Source organism: Dendrobates tinctorius, unplaced genomic scaffold (assembly GCF_039654945.1).
Source record: "Dendrobates tinctorius isolate UK_male_01 unplaced genomic scaffold, ASM3965494v1 ptg000016l, whole genome shotgun sequence".
Taxonomy (NCBI): Eukaryota; Metazoa; Chordata; class Amphibia; order Anura; family Dendrobatidae; genus Dendrobates; species Dendrobates tinctorius.
The window spans coordinates 39,241,254-39,255,034 of NW_027361684.1; the positions used below are offsets into that span (position 1 = coordinate 39,241,254).

At 42.0% G+C, this 13,781-nt stretch overlaps 1 protein-coding gene across 2 annotated transcripts in view; it reads right to left on the reverse strand.

Annotated features, from left to right (window-relative positions):
- Nucleotides 1-2,334: 2,334 nt before the first annotated feature.
- Nucleotides 2,335-13,781, reverse strand: part of SMG6 (SMG6 nonsense mediated mRNA decay factor) — a 330,566-nt gene continuing 319,119 nt past the window's right edge. For both annotated transcript variants that reach the window (XM_073565701.1, XM_073565700.1), the window contains exons 16-19: nt 11,493-11,640; nt 5,232-5,443; nt 4,832-4,913; nt 2,335-4,369 (exon numbers count right to left, since the gene is read on the reverse strand). In XM_073565701.1, coding sequence (XP_073421802.1) covers nt 4,239-4,369; nt 4,832-4,913; nt 5,232-5,443; nt 11,493-11,640 — 573 coding nt within the window. In that variant the 3' untranslated portion in view covers nt 2,335-4,238. The remainder of the gene's footprint in view (nt 4,370-4,831; nt 4,914-5,231; nt 5,444-11,492; nt 11,641-13,781) is intronic.

Here is a 13,781-nt window from a genome sequence, read left to right on the forward strand (position 1 = left end):
TGAATCATGGCCGTCGCCAGCGAGGGGCAGGGGGGGCAGCTGCCCCCCCCAGAAGCAGGGGCACGCACCTATCAAAACTCACTTGTATGCTGCAGTGCTCCCGTCCTGCACCGGCTCCAGACTGCAGGGGGCAAACTCCCCTCCTCTGTCCTGTCTTCTGTCGTCTTCACCAGAGAGAGGAGGGGGAGGGGTGCCTGCCCTGCACAGGATCCGATTCCTGGGCCCCGAGCTGGAGAAAGTTGTGCACACGCTGCAGCTGGCAATAAGAGAGAGTCTGCAAGAGGGACATGCTGGAATTCTGATTAGCAAAGTGAAGAAATTGGCTATTGCTGCTAGAACCCCTAAAATTGATTCCATCTTGAAGAGACGTGCTGGGAAAGGGGCAATTGTCGATCAAGCCACTCGGTGGGACAGCACTTATTTAATGATTGAGCGATTGCTTGAACTAAAACCGTTTCTTATAGATATGGCGAACCCTCAGGTAACCCTAAATGAAGGTCAATGGACACAGGTGGCTGAATTGAAGGAATTGCTTAATCACCCATTTACCGTGACTAAAAAATTACAAGCTGAGGATTTAACTCCTGGCATTTTCATAAGGGAGTGGAAGAACTTGCTATTTTGCCTGTCCCAAAGAGGAGGTTTAATCGCAGATGGCATTTCTGCTTCAATGAAACGGAGAGACACACAGCTATTGGAAAATAAAATTTTTCTGGCAGCTGTTTATGTGGAGCCAAGTCATCGTATATTGCTTGATGATCAACAACTTACTAAAGGAAAAGAAGCTCTGACTGAGGTAGCAGTTAGGATGAGTGGCCTACAGGAGGACTGCCAGGCGCAAGAGGACTTGGGTCCTGACAGTGCTACTGCTGCCATATCTTCATCCTCATTGGATGAGGAGTTTGACTTTGACAAGTATTTGGATGACATGGAGCAGGCAAAGCGTTGCCGCAAGGAAAATGATTTCACTCCGCCTCCTATAGCAAGCAGATTGACCATATGTCAGCAAAATGTTTCACTTGCTCTCAAAGAAATAGAAAAATTCAACTGTTCATCAAATCTGACTGTGCATGAGGCAATTCCTTTACACCCGGAAATTGTTAGAGATGTTGCCCATGTGGTTATGGCTTTGCCTCCAACCCAAGTTACTGTAGAGAGGTTGTTCTCTGGCCTTAAAATTATTAGGTCAGATTTGAGGTCATCTATGAAGGAAGATCTGATGGAGGCAATTCTATTTCTTAGAACAAATTCATAGACTGCACAAATGTTATTTAGTATGTTTTTGTTGAAAACTGTTTTTTGCCACTTACATAGTTTATTACATAGTGTTATATATATATAAACATACACTATGTAATATCGATTACATATATATATTGCATTACATATTTACAATTTATTACAGTTTTTTGTGTTCTAAAGTTGTATTACAATAAATATATATTATGTTCTATCTAAATATCTTGATTATTGTATCATAAAATGATTAAAGGTCTGATGTTCACATTTTACTACAATACATTTTTCACTTAAATATAAGCAATATATGTTGGAGTCGGAGTTGTGGATTCGGTGTAAGGGAAATTGAGGAGTCGGAGTCGCAGGTTTGGCTTACCGACTCCACAGCCCTGCTTGTAATGACCTGGAGAATCATAATGACAGGTCAGTTTTAGCATTTAGTGAACATGGTAAAAAAAACTAACAAAAACAATTGTGTAATTGCACTTTTTTTTTTTTACAATTTCACCGAACCTGGAATTTGTTTCCCATTTTCCAGTACTCTATAGGGTAAAATCAACAGCGTCGTTCAAAAGTACAATTTGTCCTGCAAAGAACAAGTACTCACATGGCCATATTGACTGAAAAATATGGCTTTGGGAAGAAGGGGAGCAAAAATTGAATAATGCAAAATTCTAAGGTGGTGAAGGGGTTAAATTGAGGCTTTTGAAATTGAATGCTCAGTCCACGAGGAGAAAAAAGGCAGATTTCTCTGATAAGACATATTACGAAGTTTCTTATTTTCACATGTACTACTGCTTTATGAAAAAAAAAATGAAAATAGCATCTAGCTTATACTCACCGCTGTTTGACTTTTCATTCAAAGTGCAATGAGAGAAATTTATACAGAAGGAATGTTAAATGCCATCCTGCAGGTTTGGGCATCAATCAGGACTTTAGGGAGTCTCAGCAACAACACCAATAGCCAATGACTTTCAGTGCGCCCAGTATATGTGCTTAAAAAATTCCAGCAAATAAAAAAAAATTCAAATACATAACTCAGTGGATAAGGGGTTAAAATTCACAAAGTGATGCAAGAAAAACTAAACACACAGATTACAGTAAAATTACATTTATTAAGATTTTTTTTTTTTAGCCGACACTGAATCTAAAAGTAGCATGCAACACAAAATGTCTTCCAAGCAAAAAAAAAAGAAAAAAAAAGAAAAAATAGGATTATTTAACATAACTCGTACGCCTGCAATAATGCTGGACTATCGGCGCTGAGCTTGCGTCACGATATAGGTGATGTTAAAACCTTTTTTGCAAATTAACGGGAAAGGCATAGAGTGGGATTCATATGATCGATTTAGGCTGGTTGCAAGCACCAGTAAGGTTCATTCAGAAAAATACACAAAGGGTTAAACATCAACACCACTAATCTATAGCCATGCCAGGTTACATTACTATACTAAAGCCACACAGACAGGAGAAGTGACTAAATTAAAAAAAAAAAAAAAAAAAATAGCTGAAGCCTTATGGAAGGTCCTCTTCACTGCAAGCAGAATCATTGCACTCGGCCAACACAGACCCACATAACGTCATCACTTCTCACCGCTAACAAACTATTTTGTACAAGTGAATCTGGAAAAGTTCACAACATAAAAATGAAACCGATCACGGCTATTATCTACAGCCTCCACCGTCCGACATGTTATCTGTATAGAATATGAGCACTGGACTAGCCTCCGTCCGCTAGCAAATCATCAGAGCCCGCCTCGTCTATCTACACCCGCTCTGGTTTCCAGTAACCAGGCCTGTCCTTAAATGTAGCACAGTAATCCTTGGACAGCTTCGTCCTGCAGGCGTTATGCACGCTGTCCTAGCTGTCCGCACCGCGGCACAACATGAGGCCGGACACTCTCAGCAACACAAAGGAGTTAAAAGGAGCCAATGTTCAAGCCAACTAGTATGTAGCCACGACCATGTGGTTGATTTCTGCCTTTATCCCTACAGACTGATCTTATAAAGTATTAGGGAAAAGAATGACATCAGGACCTACAGAAGACTTTTTTTAGGATTTTCAGATGTCAGGTCTTGGCTTGGAATGACAGAGAATGCTGAGAGTGCTCCCTGCCAGGGAAACCTGCCGAGAACATCTGTGTAACCCGGTGTGTGCAGCGATGAGGATCGGTCAAGTAACGGAAAGGCATTGTTGGACATATACAGAGCAACATCATCCTTCAAGTCTGAATTTAATAGCCACACCAACGCATCTCCCTATACAGCAGAGGGGTGAGGCGGGCTTCTGCAATCAATAAGAGGGGGAAAAGAAGAAGAAAACAAAGTAGCAATGTCCAGGATACAGAAGATGGGGAGAAAATAGAGAGGGGGATGTGCATCAGCGAACAACTGCGCCGAAGTTAGTTCAGGGTTTCGAAGGACAACCGGGGTATCCTCAACCGGTCAAGAGAAACTTTCAACCAAAATAAAGAAAAATAAAAACAATAAGCTAAAATATAGGATGGCAAGAAAAGATTCTCCGGGAATAGGGACCGTTGTTTCCTATCAATGGAGCCTCGTGATACAGGTATTACTAGGGCACAAAGCAAAAAAGGGAAAACATAAGATGTGCCCATGGAAGGAAACCTGCCAGTGAAATCCTACTCTAGTTCGTAGTCTTACTAAAATCTGCACCTTCACTGACCAGTCAGACCCAACATACAGTAACTAGCCCCTTCTTTCCGCACTCCCGTCCACCTGAACTAACAGACAAGTTACAGCAGGCTCATGATGAGGGTGCATGAAGGGGACATTTTCAGCTTTTGTTCTAGAATTCAGACGATGGGTTGTGTCTGGGGTGCGTTTGTGTGTGTGGTTTAACATGGGGCAGTTGAACTGATGTATCAAGACCGACTAACGACTTCTCGCCCCGGCGGGTCACACACTGGATATTCTTCTCTTTTTTTTGTTTTTTTTTCTTGCACGCAAGGATTCTTCCTCTCTGATTCTTGTCTGCTTCACCCCACTTTGGCCCACATAAGGAAGGCAGGAATGTCTCGCACGGGGACATGTCGGGTCAGGGCCTTGACTCTGAGGTTCCGGTCATCAGTCAGCAGAACAACTTCTCTTCTCAGGCGTATCGGATCGTCTGAAAAAGGGCAGAGAGCAAAATGAGATGAGCTACAAAAAACGGAAGGTGGTGAGAAGAGAGAAAAAATAAAAATTGATAGCCAAAAGGAAATGTGCAACAGCTTATGAGTAAGTTCTCACAGGAGGAAGAACGTGGGAGCGGAGGAGATCTGTAAGGAGGAGGGGGAAGCTTGTCACTGCGACACTGGTAACCATCTTCCGTGTTACAAACCAGAGGCCAGCAGTTGTCAGGACTAGGCCAGGATCTGTCTTTGTAAACAACATAGACGGCTGTGGCAGGTTAATCCAATGACAGATGGGTTTGGGCAGCTCATGATGTCACTTTAATCTGCCACAACAGGATAGGGATGGAGGAATGGGAGGAAGTGGCATGACTTAAGGTGTTTACACTAGTGTATTGCGGGAGTCCAAAAATGAAGAAAGCATTTGTGAGGCTATCGAGCCGGGGCCAAAGATTTACCTTTATTTGAAGGCATGAAGTCCTTAGCATTGTCCTTGCAGTAATGAAGACAGCATGACAGGATCAAGTCATCGTTGTTTCCCTAAGAAACCAGAAAGCAATATCAATGTGCTGATCTCCACGATCACTAGATGCTTCTACTAGAGATGAGATAAACGATTAGCGCTGCCCGGGTCCAGGTACCACAGACTGGATGCCGAATCAGGGCAGTGCCAATCGTTTTCCTGAATTATAGCTTCTACCCGAAGCCACCTCTAATTAGTGACCTCTTTATCCCCTCCCAGTGCCCTGCAAGGCCTATATAGTACAAGGTAGAAAAAAACTGACACAAGGGTCAATTACTACAACTTATGTAAAGGTCAGCCACACAGCCCTGAAACGGCAGGAAGAATTAAGATACCTTCTGTCCAGAAATATCCTCGCTTCGAAAGGCAATGGATTCCAGCTCATTACCGCGACTTGTAAGTGCTCTCAGAAAGGGATCTCGGGCTTCAAATCCATGCTCTAGGAACTGAATGGCCTTCCTGGCCTTCTCCTGAAGAGAGCGAGCCTGCACAGCGCTGCGCTGATCAACATCTTGTCCCTTTGCAAGGCCGTCCAATTCATGAATAACTACAGAACGGGAAAAATGCACACAGTTTTTCAGAAACGATGGCACAAAAACACAAAATTTCTCTTCGATTCTAAAATATTCAGGATTGAGAGTGAATATTTTTCTATCTACTGGCTAACACGGTACAAAGATATACATCTTTCCTGTATCTTCGATTCTACTAATACATTGTCATTACCAAAATATTCACATGCATTGAAGGATTATCTCACAAGAAAAGATATAAAGGAATACCTTTACTCAAGACAGAATAGAATAATGCAGACCTTCTATTAAATCAACTTGGTCTGACAAACGTCCAAAGTTCAGAAGAGAATTCAGCGGATCTTGAAAACCAACATGAACACTTAATTGGTTAAATTATCTGTGTCTATGGCCCTAATTGTATAAAATATGGCAAACACACGTGAGCAAAACTAGAAACATGCAGGGAAAGAAAAAAAAGAGAAATCTCCCCATTTCAGCTATTTTTAATCCATAGGCTTAGAGGCTTGGTGATGTATAAAAATAAAAGAAATGGAGCTTTACTTGCCCTGCCTTTGAACCGCTGCTACGGTCTGATGATTTGATACAGTGGTGAAGCCATGTTGACAACACTGCAGCCAATCCCTGAGTTCACAACTTACATTGGCCGAGGACAGCGATTGGCTGAGGACAGATTGGCTGCCTCACCGTCGACGTGATGTCACACGTGTAACTAATCAAAAAAAGCGAAGCAGCGTCAGAAAGGCAGCGCTAAACGAAGGCAAGCAAAGATTGGTTTCTTATTTTATTCATCACAGCTCCTGCTAGCTAAAAATAATTGAAAAGGGACAACCCTTTAAGCACACTTTCACACAGCAGTAGCTTGGTCAGTGCTTTGCTTCACTATTTTTATGCCAAAACTAAGAGTGGAAATCAAACAGAAAAAATATATGTTGGAAAGGTTTGCAACGCTTCATATTTTGGATCCACTCCCGGTTTTGGTTTACAAATAGTGATTGAAAAAGTGACCTAAAAGAACTGAAAACTGGTAACAGAGAATATCTTTTCTAGATTAGGAAACGTTTGGTTAAAGAGGTGGTATTGAGAAGTTCTTCGGTGTCCTTCCTGCTGACGGGATCTCACACTGCTTAGCGCAAGCTGCATCTGTCAGACAGGCTGATTGTACTTGGACTAATACGCTCTCTTACTCTTTTGCTGGACTCATTAATAAAATCTAATTGTATTATTAGGATTAAACAGTTATTCTGTTTTGAATTTTTCAGAGTAAGTACACCAGTCTCATCAGGTTTAATGTATTCCATTTGTATTGTGAAATCTGGTCACAGTACGGCTTTATGAACTACCAAGTATACGTGGCTTGATTGTGTGCAAGACACACTGCTGCTTACTGTTTTAGTAAAAATAAATCCGCTTCAGCTTGAATTTTTATATGCTGATGTAACATGCCCCAAGGCCATATTGCTGCACAAAGAAAAAAAAAAACACCCCCACCAATAAAAATCAACCCGGGAGCATTTATTTATAGAGTTCCTTAAATTGAATGGAGATATGGTCTTTTACTGGATTAAGGTGGCAAATCCATTATAGGCATTTGCAGTCACATGTCTGCTGCTGCCAGCACCGCAGAATCCTCACAGTGTGCATGATGTGTGAACGCACAAGCCTGCAGAGACTGACTGCAGATTTCTGGTCTAAGGCCGGACAACCCCTTTAAGGCATGTTCTGAATGAGATTTTCCTATATGACATCATATTCCAGAACGTAGCCAAGGCATTACATCACCACCTTCTGGATTATCAAACGCTATTTGAAATGATGGGACACTTTCAGGCAATATCTATCTCAACAAGCAGGAGGTCAGAAGGCACCTATCCTGCAGAAGTCAGATCCTCGGTTACACCTACATGATACGGCTGCTACTACATCAAGGCTTTATCACAGAAATCAAACCAATAAGGCATTCACAGTAAGAATAGGTCAGTCTGATTTGCTGACAGTGAGCTTAACCCCTTCACTACCAAGGGTGGTTTGCACGTTAACTCCCGGGCCAATTTTTACAATTCTGACCACTGTCCTTTTATGAGGCCATAACTCTGGAACGCTTCCATGGATCCTGGTGATTCTGACATTGTTTTCTCGTGACATAATGTACTTCATGTTAGTGGTAAAATTTCATTCATATAACTTGCGTTTATTTGTGAAAAAAATGGAAATTTGGCGAAAATTTTGAAAATTCCGCAATTTTCCAACTTTGAATTTTTATGCCCTTAAATCACAGAGATATGGCACACAAAAAACTTCAAAAAAATAAAGCAGAGCTGAGAAAGCTAACCCCGCCCACACCAGGCTCTGTATATACAATGTTCATAGACAGTGAGCTACTTATCACAGTAGGGGGCATTGCTGGACTAGTGTAGCCTGTCAATGTTAATTTCTTAGTGATCAATCCTTCACAGTTGGTAAACAGCACGCACTTTGACAAGTGACACATCCTTGAATTCTGTGTTTCAGCTTCTATCTCCTGCTGTCTTCAGATTACACAGCAAAAACCTGCTGACAGATTGCCTTTAATGCTTTGGTCACTTCACCATAAAGCACAAACTGTATCATTAGTTGCTGAGAAACTACAAGTCACAGTTTTTACATTTACAAGATGATTTAATTGAAAAATAGAAGAAATATTCGTCAAGAAATAGAAATGCGTAATTGACCGCACACGTCTGTAATACTAGCGATGCTAGTCTAGACAGACAGACAAAGTTTTTTTGGAGGCGGCTCATAAACAGATGGACACAGTAGTATTTGTGTGACAGGAAGGAGATTATAATGCATGCTCAATTCCTCCACAGGGAAGAAAGCGCGCTCGACTTCTTATTAAACCCACCCAAATAAACCAGATACGCCACAGGGCTCCGTCTCTCGGTCAGGGAAAGAACTCCCAAATCCAGGGAGCTGGCCAGACCACCCAGTAACACCAGTACTTGTGCCAGGGGCGAGTGTTTAGCAATAACTGGAACCAGTCAGAGATTGCACCGCTGGCTTTATATGGAGAAAAATCTGTGACGGGGACGTGTGTTCCAGCAGCTGCACACTCAGCTGTGCGACTCTGTACCAAGCCCATCCAGAGAGCTGCACAGTACAGCAGCCATAGCCAGAGTGCAGTCACGCACTAGGCAGATGAAGGCTGGTGGCAGGAATCAGGGGTCCGCAAATACCCTACAGCTAGAGGCTATAGTGAGTACATTCAGGTAACATAAGAGACGGCAAACTGCAATCGTCAATCTTTCTGCCCCACAAAAATGCAAAGATGAATATGAATATCCATAACCGGAAGAGTTACTGTGCCATATAGTAAATTAGAGGTGGGCTACAGGGTAAAGGACTTTTTGCTCAGAAGTTACATAACAGTGTGTCTCATCACTGATGGTTCAGATACTTGTTCCTGATGAATACTGAAACCTTCAGAAAATGGTAATGGGTTCTAAGTTTGTGAACTGACATTTGTAGATAGATTGCACTTAGAAATATCAGTCAATCTGAAAAAGCAGTTATACAGTATACATCATGAGGGAGAGACAGAGCAGCTGCCTTTGCCTCTGAAGAGACAGATGACATAGCTTTTCATGACGTAGTTAAAAAAAAAAAAACAAAAAAAAATAATACAGTGGGCATGGAAAGTATTCAGACCCCTTTAAATTTTTCACTCTCTCTTTCATTGCAGCCATTTGGTAAATTCAAAAAAGATATTTTTTTTCTCATTAATTTACACTAACCCCATCTTGACTGAAAAATAAACAAATGTAGAAATGAAATTTTTGCAAACTTATTAAAAAAGTCAGTGTAACGCAGTGTGAACCCAGCCTAAGACCTCACAGCTCATAGTGCATGTCAGACCAAATGAGAATCATGAGGTCAAGGAGCTGGCCAAGGAGCTCAGAGACAGAATTGTGGAAAGGCACACATCTGGCCAAGGTTACAAAAGAATTTCTGCAGTACTCAAGGTTCCTAAGAACACAGTGGCCTCCATAATCCTTAAATGGAAAGAGTTTGGGACCACCAGAAGTCTTCCTAGACCTGGCCATTCAGCCAAACTGAGCAATTTTAGGAGAAGAGCCTTGGTGAGAGAGGTAAAGAAGAACCCCATGATCACTGTGGCTGAGCTCCACAGATGCAGTAGGGAGATGGGAGAAAGTTCCTCATAGTCAACTATCACTGCAGCCCTCCACCAGTAAAGCCTTTATGCAGAGTGGCCGACGGAAGTCTCTCCTCAGTGCCAGACATATGAAAGCCAGCATAGAATTGGCTAAAAATACAAAGGACTCCCAGACTATAATAATATTTTTGGGTCTGATGAGACGAAGGTAGAACTTTTTGGTGATAATTCTAAGTGGTATGTGTGGAGAAAACCAGGCACTGCTCATCACCTGCCCAATACAATCCCAACAGTGAAACATGGTGGTGGCAGCATCATGTTATGGGGTGTTTTTCAGCTGCAGGGACAGGACGACTGGTTGCAATTGAAGGAAACATGAATGCGGCCAAGTACAGAGATATCCTGGATGAAAACCTCTTCCAGAGTGCTCTGGACATCAAACTTGGCCGAAGGTTCACCTTCCAACAAGACAATGACCTAAGCACACAGCTAAAATAACAAAGGAGTGGCTTCAGAACAACTCTGTGACCATTCTTTACTCGCCCAGTCAGAGCCCTGACATAAACCCAATTGAGCATTTCTGGAGAGACCTGAAAACAACATGCACCATCCAACCTGACGGAACTGGAGAGGATCTGCAAGGAAGAATGGCAGAGGATCCCCAAATCCAAATGTGAAAAACTTGTTGCATCATTCCCAAGACGACTCATAGCTGTACTAGCTCAAAAGGATGCTTCTACTCAATGCTGAGCAAAGGGTCTGAATACTCATGTCCATGTGATATTTCAGTTTTTCTTTTTTAATAAATTTGCAAACATTTCTATATTTCTGGGTTTTTTTCGGTCAAGATGGGGTGCAGAGTGTACATTAATGAGAAAAAATTAACTTTTTTGAATTTACCAAATGAAAAAGAGTGAAAAATGTAACTTGTCTGAATACTTTCCATACCCACTGTAGGTATGATTAGCAACTGGTAGAGACTTCTCTCCTAAAACCATAATTGGATATCTGCTATAACACAATGACTTCTCAAATGCCAAATTTTACCATTATGATTATTCATTCCAATTTAAAGGGAATCTCTCATTTGAAAAAAATGCTATTAATAGGGCTACAAATATGGGGTTAATCTGCAAGTTAATAACGTTCTAAAACTGCCTGTTCACCACATTGAAAGTCCAGCTACCGCGTGGAAATTAGTTTTCTTCCTCCCAACAGCCTCAAGCTTTCAGTCATTAAGGCACGGCTGGAGCAGCTTTAGTCACCGCTCAGTATACAATGAGCGGTGGCTGTCAATACACCCTGGCAATAACTGACAGCCGGCTCTGCATTGCATCAGTGCTGAGCCAGCTGGCAGTCAGTGCCGGGGCGTGGTGAGCGGCGGCTGTAACTATGCATTGAGCGGTGACTGAAGCTGTGCCTCAATGACTGAAAGCTGGAGGCTGCCAGGAGGAATAAAGGTAATTTTATCCTGGTTGCAAGGCTTTCAATGCGGCAGCCAGGCAGTTTTAGAAGGCAAATAACCTTCAGATTAACCATATATCTATAGGTTAAGAATTTTTTTTTTCTTTTTAGACATGACAGGTTTTCTTTAAATAATAAATGGATAAGATCAAACTGTTGGATTGCACGCTCCTCATTTATAAAGGAATGTGCTGTAAAGTAATAGTATCTGATTTGTACCAGAAGAAAATAATGAACTAATGTGACATGATGATCTACATGATCTATATTGGTTGTAATAAACCGGGGAGGTGCTCCTGAAAATCAGCTTAAGACATCTCTACACGATCAACGCAGATATCACAAATCTATGGATTCCTACTAATGTACTGTATACTAGACCACCTGGTATTTAGAGATATTGTCCCTTATTGATCATACTGTACCTGCTACATTGCAAATCTTACCTATAAGAGGAATAACTAGTATATAGATCTGACATGACAAAAGCTGCTGCAGCCCAGGGAGGTGATTGATAAACCCATTTGTATCAGGAACCAGGAATAAAGGACAGATTTTCAGCTCCAGGGGTCGTGTCTTGTCATCTAGGACAGCCTAGGAAGGTAAAATAAGACAGAATAGTCATCTTCGGCAAAATCGTTAATAAAGTCTTAGCAACTTTAGAGAACACTTGGATGCATAAAGTAAATCGTGAAATGCGGCTTTTAGACAATCTCCAAATTGCTGCCTTTAGGCTGCTTTTTATTTGAGCAACCTCTGTGTACCCCATTTCAATTTTGCCTCTCAACACTAATCAAGGGATTCTGAGGGGCAGCAGAGGAGATGTAGGAAACCACTTGTCCTCATACATGTCTATGTTATGGACTGTGGAAAAATGGGGAATACTTAAATATATGGAATATTTGGGGAAGTAAAGCTCAGTGTTATATTCGTTTCTGGTTAATTATTATAATTTTCTGGTCTAATTGAAATCCAAACATCTGGCTTTAGTGGCTGCTACATAACTTGCAAAAAAAAAAAAAATCTAATATCTAAAAATCAAGGGTGGGGGGTGACCAACCATTTCCACTCCTGCAGGTTACAGCTCTGGGGCGCCTGTGAACAGGCTGTGCCTGTCTGCACGTCCCCTCTGCAGGATGCACTAACCGACAGCGAGGTCACATCATACCGAGCCAAGAACAGGGAGCAATAAAAACGGAGCTGGACGGCGGGTGGTAAAGGGAAGCACAGCAGTCACAGGGTAGCGGGGCAGTCGGGAAGTCTGTGGCATTTCTTCTCCTGCAGGGTATTGTGTTATAAATAGGCCAGGACTTCCTACTCCACAGGTTCAGAAGGATACAGCATCCTGTACGACCGCCTGCTTACGCTGCCCTGTAAGTGACAGCACCACATCTCTGCCTCCTCCAAGTATCACATGCTCTCGTAAAGGAAGAAGCTACTTAACATTCATAAACACCCAAAAGCCACATTTCTTCAACATAGCTGATCTCAGACAGGTTTAAGTTCATGTACAACTATGGCGTCAAAGCAGAAAACTTTTATAGATTCCCATTTCTTTTTTAGAAGAACCTTGTCCATCCCCGCCCAATGGCATTCACTGTGGCTCATCAGAACAAGTCCAACCCCTACTGTCCTCTCTCCAGAGGCTGGCGTATCAGGGTGGACTGACACAATCTCAAAGATCTTACTATATTTCAATTAGGTGTATGAAAGGTGAGTAACCAGGCTGGTCATGGCAGCTCGCCAATTGCTGAAGGGCACACATGTGTGTGGAGTCCCAGAAGGGCTTTCACCGGAGCTGTATTACAAGTCGCTCGGCACAGATTGCAGGGTCCAGGCATATGGTGGGACAGATGTGCCTGGCAACGAGTCAAGGCTACAAAATGAAGAATTATGGATGCGAAGGGCCCTGGGCACTAGCGAGGGTGGGGGCAGGAAGATGAAGAACAAATATCTTTTCCCCTTTGGTATCAGTCTTAAGCTCATCTGGAAGGAACTTACTCTGTGAAACGTCGCATTCTAAGCCCGACCAAACAATGAACATTGACAGAGGCCTGAAATCATCTTCAGGCAACAGAAGTCTCTTTATCACAAGGATTTGTTGTCAGTGTATCAACATGTCCAATGGTGGGAAGTGTTTTACCTGTAAGTTTCTCATTGATGATAAAATATAAGCTCTAATCCTAACATTCAGTCAGACTAGTGGAGAAACATTTACAACCTTGTTTTAATGAGAGTTAAACAATCACTCATCGCCTTTTTTAAAAAAAAAAAAAAAAAAAAAATCAAAAACCCAACTACGGCGTCTCCTTACTTATCTAGGACAGTGGTATTATACCCACCACTGTACATTGTATCATTCTACATAAGCAGCCAAAAACGTTGTGCAGAACATGGATGTTTAGTTCTTTTTCCTTCTCCATACTTGACCAATGGGTGGACTCTACATGGTGTGATGTAAGTGTACTGACCCAATCAGAGCCAGCTCACATGCTGCTGCTCTTGCCTTAAAAAACTAAGCAAGAAACTGCAGCTGCATCCCCCTCCTCTCTGTCTATTTAAGTTTCTTACTAGATTTATTACAGCAGAATTACAGAAAGATTAAGAACATTTCAAGTACAAATATATATCATAGCATACAGGATGATATATAGTATACGACATTATACAAGTGCTGTGCCCGTGGTGTGACCCAGAGCCATTGGGGCTTTGGCAGTATCGGTGCTGTGGAGCAT